Source organism: Pteropus vampyrus, unplaced genomic scaffold, assembly GCF_000151845.1.
Source record: "Pteropus vampyrus isolate Shadow unplaced genomic scaffold, Pvam_2.0 Scaffold140, whole genome shotgun sequence".
Taxonomy (NCBI): Eukaryota; Metazoa; Chordata; class Mammalia; order Chiroptera; family Pteropodidae; genus Pteropus; species Pteropus vampyrus.
In genome coordinates this window covers 5,615,308-5,622,282 of record NW_011888921.1, presented here as the reverse complement: position 1 = coordinate 5,622,282, position 6,975 = coordinate 5,615,308, and the positions used below count along the sequence as shown (strand labels likewise).

The following is a 6,975-nucleotide window of genomic DNA, read 5'->3' as shown; positions in this document are numbered from 1 at the left end:
AGGAAACCAAAGGGGCCTTGTAAAGGGCTTATCCCCTAAGACCTAATCATAGAAAGTCAGAAAGATGGCCCAAGAATGAAGGAAAAGGAGGTGACTGCCAAAGGGCACAAGAGAACTTTTGGATGTGACAGAAACATTCTGTACCTTTCTTGCAGTGGTAGGTAGCTACAGGGTATATTTGTTTACCCACATAGGTGTGATTTATTGTATATAACAGATTTTTTAAAAAAGTGAATGGTAAAAATTCAAGTGGTACAAAAGATATTCAGTGAAAAGTAAGTTCCTCCTTTTCCAAAGAAAACCACTACTATAGTATCTTGTGTATTTTTCTCCCTGTTAAACTGAAATTGACCCTGAAAATAAATTCAAATAAAACCCACACCACGCAAAATAAAATGTGGCCTAACTTTAAGCCCAGGAATACAGTACAGACCTGCTTCTACTAATGCAATGGATAGATTATAGGAGTTACTACCGGCTGAGTAATGGTTCAGGGTCAAATGAAAAGAAGAGCTTTTCTGGAATTAATATGGAGTAAGGGAAAGAAGGCCAAGACTATATCCAACCAGAGACATGCTGCTTTAGGCAGCATGTCTCTGGTTGGATATAGTCTTGGCCTAGATACTCTATATCTGCCTAGAGATGCCTTGCTCATCCATCTTCTGAACAAAAACATGGATGGAGGTAACGGAGTTGGGACTCTCAGACTGGAATGTCCTACCATCCACAGAAAAGATGGTACACCATCAGCGATGAGCTGGTAAATATCTAACAATTGATTCTCCAAAAGAGGAAGGGAAAAAAGCCCTGATCTGTAGCATTTGCCAATTTCTGTGGTTTACATATTCCCAATATGGTTAATTTCAACATTACATCACTGATCAAGGAATTATACATTATATAGTACTTCCACCATACAAACAAAATAGATATAAGAAACCTCAAAAACACGAATATTAATAACGATGGTTAAGAAATGATGTTTTTGAGTATAATTACCCTCATTTTTAACATGTATATTTAATTGTAAATTTACGTAATGTTAATAACAGCTGTGATTAACCACCTGCTTGCAAAATTTCTGAAAATTTGACAACTGGTACAGGCTGGTACAAAAGAGCTCAGTACACCACTGCCTCTCATATACATGCTAACCTGATGACATGATTAATGATGATGGGCTCTGGTGGCATAAGCAAGGCGTGGAGTCGTTGGGGGATCTCTGAAAACTTCATACGTTGCGACTCAAAGATCTGCGGGAAAGAGGAGAAGCAGCTAAGAAGTTGGCATTTTGGGTACAACTAGTGCTCCAATGGACACTAGCATAAGAATGGGTCTTTTTCTTACCTGCTGGAGGTACTTGTCACAGATGACAAATTCCCGTTCATGAGGGTCCTGGAGTTTATGTGTCTTAATATATTGCCACAGTGCTTGAATGATCACTGGACGGGTCTGGGTGTGGATGCCCAGGAGCCGAGCCAGGCGAGGGTCTAATTTAAACTGGGGAGGCTACAGAAAACAAAAGAATATGGAGATGAACCTAGTGAGCTGGGTCTACATACATATTGGGGCGCTTAGTGTGACCCTACATTCAAGTCATTCAACAGTGATGTCGTGCTTTTTATGAGATAGAAAAACACTAGGAGGAACTCAGAAATGATTTTAAGAACTTATCCCTAGATTAAAGTAACTTGAAGTCTGGTGGCAAATTATCTACAACTAGACTTAAAACTTTTAAATGTCAGACTGCCAATGGGATGTGGCTGTGAAAGCTGAACCCCCTCACACCACCACAGAATACCTGATAATCCAGCATCAGTAGGACAGTACACCGTACATTCACGTCTCCTGGCCGCTTCACCTGGAAGCCATCTGTCTCCTGGGTAGTGGCGGTCCTGTGCCACTACAGAGAGGAAGATGTCAGGGGGTGCTCTCCCAGAGGAAGAGCTGGGGTGGGAGGGAAGAGCTTCTGTAATGACCGAATATTCAACTTTGATTACTGAGGCTACTGGAAGAGCAATAGCATGAGACATTTTTTAAAACTGAATATAGCTTTGAAATTATTGTCTGGGTTTAAGTAGCTCAATCTTGTAATTCTAACTGTTCAGGGTCACATCTGAATTAGCCTAAATTTCCAGTGATAATTTTATCCACACAATGGATAATACATATGTGCATATAAAATAACATAGCTATCATTTACTGAGTACTTACTTTCTCTAAGTGTTTGAAGGCATTTACTTGGATTATCTCATTAATTCCCACAATACCCATACAAGCTAGACACAATTAAACCTATTTTACAGATGAGAAAACTAACGCTTAGAAGGGTAAAGTAATTCGCCTAAGGTCAAACAGCCAGTAAAGGGTGAACCTGGGATTTGAGCTCTGCAGTGTCTGATCTACAGTCTACATTCTTAATCACTATGCTCCACTGCTATAAAGTTAAATTAAATATATTTACAAATTTCTTTTGATTCTATGACTTACTTCCCTTATTAGATGATAAAGACCATCCCATGTCTCTTAGTGGTTGAGGTTAAGGGGCTGCAACTACACTGGCAAAGAAAGGAGCAGGTCAAGTTCACCTGGAATTTTGGACCATCTCATTCTGGTTTTGACTGTATCCCAAGACCATTGTCGCTAACATGATTTTCAGAACATATGCATAGTCAGGCATTATAATAAAGGATTCTTGATGATTTGGAATTTAATCTAAACAGAGAAGGGACCAAAAAGAAGTCCCAGATCTATATTGGTAACCTTGGCAAGGACTAGAACCCTATCAGTTAACCCCCTTAATTACAGCATCTGCTACCAGGAAAAAGTATGAATATTGTGTGGATAACTGTATCTCACCATTATTAATAAGCAAAATGCAGAGATGGCCTGGCATATATAAGAGAATTTCACTTTAAAGTGGTGGCAGCAACCAGGATAGTAACATGAAAAAGGTAGAACAAGTCAGACTGCAAGAGCTCTTGGGTCTAAATAGTACCAGGACTAAACAGCTAGTGCCACCTGGAGGTCAATGTGCAGACTACGATGGTGGTATCATAAGCTTGGGGTAACCCTTTATATGTCCCTCTCTCCCTAGGCATGAAAGTTTGGCTCCCAAGTCTATCATCTTTCAGTCACAGAGTTAAAGTCTGGAGCACAGAACTACTCACTTCTACCAGATGGTTGTCTGGCCCATACAGGTCTTTGTCCAGTTCGATCACCAAAGACTTAAAAAAGGAAGAAAACTTCCTCTTTTGTTTGGTAGCATCATATTTGGACAAGGCTGACTAGAGGAGAGAAAGAAGAGTTCATGTTAGAAAAGCACAAAAGAAATTCCCCAAGACAAAGTCCCATTAAAAAAAACCCCACTAGAGCAATAGGAAAAATTCAAAAATGTCTTTTGAATACTCCTTAGAATACGGCAAAGTAGATGTCTATAGGTATTAAACAAGTCACAGTAGCAGCAGAACCCTGAAGCAGTCTATAACACGTACAGGGTTACTGACGTATCCACTTCGTTTCCCCAAGGGAAATGAGGCAAGTCAAATCAAACTACTGCACGTAACAAAGCGAGTCTGAACAGAAGAAAATCAAACTCTAGAGAAGAAATGACTGAAACAATAAGCAGCCAAAAAAACAGCTTTATATGAATAGAATGATACCACCAGCACACAGACTGGACCTATGTAGAGAAGGTGGAGGCTCTGACACTGAGCTCTGGTTCTCCTGGAAAAATGCATTCAAATTAGCTTGCCTGTAAACAGCTAAAAATAGGGAGCTAGTGAATGTAAGAAAAAGTGAGCTTCCCCAAGGAGCTTCTGAGGTGGGAAATTTGAGGGCTCTCACCTGTCAGCTGATGCTCCCCATGAAGTAACAAAGGGCCTGTTAGATAAATATATTGGAGATATGATATATCTCCAACAAAAGTTGGGAAGATGGAGATGCCACAATAGGAATCAAGGACCTCAAGAACTCAAGAGAGGAAAGCATGGCCTCAAATGCTAAGTGCAAATTCGCCTGATTTAAAACACACACACACACACACACACACACACACACATCTAATAGAACAATCTGCACATACTGCTAAATTCAATGGCCAGCAGCATCAGGAGGAAGGTAAACAACAAATCAAACCCCAGAACAATAAGATTCTCAATATGATACCACAGTGAGGGCCAAGCTGTGAGAACTAACACATAGAACGATTGTGTTTTAGCACAGAGAACACAGTGACCCTCTCCTTGCTGTTCCCAACAGGAGCTGTGAGCACCAGTCAGGCTTTCTGCCAACCAGACAATGATACTTGCTCCCAGCAGCTCCCAGCCTAGACACCGACCACAATGAACCTTGAACTCACATCTTCCAGGAGCCGTCCTTCTACCCGAAGCTCCCAGGAAGCCACTGTTCCTTCCCCATCCTCGGCATCTGACTTAGCTGGATTGAAAGTGTTAGAAATGAAAATCCGCAGCTTCCGTTTTTGCTGAGGAAGACAGAAACAGAATTGATGGTGGGGCTTCAGCGGTTTGATGTTGAAGACAGGTCTCCCCAAATCCTCAAATTACTCATAACAGACTGACTTGCTGTCTACTCAGTCCCTGGGGTTGGTGCATTGAGATTCTATCTAGGACTACCGGCCACTGACCCAAATGCAAGTGCATACACTGAGATACCAGATGCACAAAGTTATGGAAGGTGTGAGGTTCCCAAGGTGAGAGATCAGTTAAGAGCAAAAACATGGACAGGGTATATTTCTGGTACAACAGATATCAAAAGCCCCTCCCCCTCTGCTGTTCTGTTCTTATGCCTTTAACGTAATTCTGATTGTAGGCGGAAGGGGAAGATGTAATTTAAATGCCAAGGAGAGCTGTGCTGCGCCTCTGAATTCTCATCTTAAGCCTGTTGAAGGTTCCCAAGTCCCCTCCTTTGGCTCTCTGCGAAGTGCACTCCTGCATTACCTTGATGGGACGTTTCAAGGCCTCCTGGATATCTAGCCGTTTCCTCATGATAGTCTGGTCCAGTTTCCTTTCAAAAGCCAAGAGATCCATATAGGCCTGGGATTCTGGTACCAGTTCACGAATCTTAGGAACAGAAAGGTATCATAGGTATATAGAGCTGATCAACTCTATTTTCAAATGCACTGCACCCTCAGAAAAACCTACAGCTTGGACTCACCCTTTGAGGTAGAATTTTGTCAGCCATCTTCTTTTTCTTTGCACTGTTCAAAATAAATACTGTTATCAGGTTGGGATGGAACTAGCCAGAATGTGAAGACAGGCTGTCAGCACCTCCATTTATAGTAAAGTGAAGGGACTGCAAAGCTTCTCTCAAGTCAAAGATATACCCCCAATCCTCCAACCAACATGAGCCTGTCTCAAGAATAAGCACCATCTGCTGACAGCACCACCACTTCTTGGTTTAGATACTCCCACCACCTGAGTTCTCACAGGCCCCCTCCCTCCTTCATGCCCGGGGTCATCTTACTTGTGGTTTCGATTTTGGACCGCCTGCTGCTGTACTTGCTGGATCTGCTGAGGTGCAGGTCTCTTGCGGGACTGGTCCATCCCTGACTGGGCAAGGCCAGGTCGGACTGAAGGATTCCCCGCATAGCCAGGGGGTCCCATGGAAGGTCCCTGAGGTGTCAGTCTGCTGCCTGGTAGCATACCTGGTCTCTACAGAGGGGAGAGGACACAGAGATGTCATGGCTTCCCCAACCAATCACATCAAAAAAGGAAAAGTGGGGGATTCTTGAGTTATTTGAATGAAACAAGGCGGGAAGGGTGGGGGTGGGGAGAGGCCATGGAGCACAATGGGAAGAGTCCTCTGCCTCTTTAAAATATAGAAAACTGAAGCTTTTTCTGCTCCAGTCCTGATTCTATGAGAATACAACTCGAAAGCCAAGAGCCAGATTACACTCAAATTCTCCCTAGTCTATTTTGTACCTGACACATTGGACACCTCCTCTAGTTCCACATTTACTCAGTACTGCCAGCTACTATATCCTTGCAAGCTGACCTCAATGTGCCAGCTACCTTCTGTGTTCCTCTGGGCACTGGAGAGGCCCAAGCCCTTTTGCACTCCAGCCCTCATCTGCCTACCCTTGGCCCCACTTCAACCACCCTGGTTCTGTACCCCAACTCCCCACGGAAACAATGCTCCAAGGAGCAGGTAGGGATGCTAACTGCCTCTCCCTTCTTCCGCACTGCCTTCCCCAACCCTACTCAGGGCCCAAATCCCTCCCAAGGGAGTCCCTCCTACTTCTCCCCCTACTGCTGTCACTCCCAGGCCTTCGCTCGGCCCCGCCCCCGGACCGCGCGCCCCTCCTCCTGCCCCACTCACTGGATAGGCCGCTCCGGGCATCGGGGAGCGGTACAGCCCTTGACCCGGCGCCGGGCCCATTCGCACGGGAGGCCCCGGCGTCCCGCCTGGGCCCAGGGCAGCCGCTGCGCCCGCCCCTCCTGAGGCTCCGGCGCCGCCGCTCGGAGCCACAGACTGGAAACCCGCCCGGGCCGCCATCTTCCCCGGAGCCGCTGCTGCAGCTGCACAAAGAACCGGAACCGGAACTCCCCCCGCCCCCCTCGCGCCCCCCGCGAGCCCGCTTGTCCGCCCGGCCGGCCGGCCGGCACGGGGGACTCAGGCACCGAGACTGTGGGCTAGAGGGGGGCGACTAGCGGAAAAGGCGTGCTGACCACTCCCTCCCGCCTTCACGGTTCGGGACGGGAAAACCATAGAGACGAGCTCTGGGATAGAGAGGCCCTGTGAGCGGGCGCCCCCAGGCCTACAGGAGGAAGACAGGCCTTGGAAAGGGGGACCACAACCCCAGCCCCAATGCTCTGATGAAGAGGGTGATGGAGTAACTGCTTTATCTTGCGCAGTGCGTTCAAGTTTCCAAAGCTTTTTGATTGTTTTTCGTTTCCATTTCTTACTGCTGTAAGCCCGGGGGATTGCAGGAGAATGCACTGTTTATTCCATTTT

At 45.5% G+C, this 6,975-nt stretch overlaps 1 protein-coding gene across 1 annotated transcript in view; it reads right to left on the bottom strand.

The window, feature by feature from the left end:
* Positions 1–6,688, bottom strand: part of SMARCD1 (SWI/SNF related, matrix associated, actin dependent regulator of chromatin, subfamily d, member 1) — a 13,226-nt gene extending 6,538 nt beyond the window's left edge. The window contains exons 1-9 of the mRNA XM_011368312.2: positions 6,340–6,688; positions 5,485–5,672; positions 5,176–5,218; positions 4,959–5,081; positions 4,361–4,483; positions 3,171–3,287; positions 1,802–1,903; positions 1,348–1,509; positions 1,156–1,253 (exon numbers count right to left, since the gene is read on the bottom strand). Of these exons, the coding sequence (XP_011366614.1) occupies positions 1,156–1,253; positions 1,348–1,509; positions 1,802–1,903; positions 3,171–3,287; positions 4,361–4,483; positions 4,959–5,081; positions 5,176–5,218; positions 5,485–5,672; positions 6,340–6,516 (1,133 nt within the window). The 5' untranslated portion in view covers positions 6,517–6,688. The remainder of the gene's footprint in view (positions 1–1,155; positions 1,254–1,347; positions 1,510–1,801; positions 1,904–3,170; positions 3,288–4,360; positions 4,484–4,958; positions 5,082–5,175; positions 5,219–5,484; positions 5,673–6,339) is intronic.
* Between the last annotated feature and the right edge of the window lie 287 nt (positions 6,689–6,975).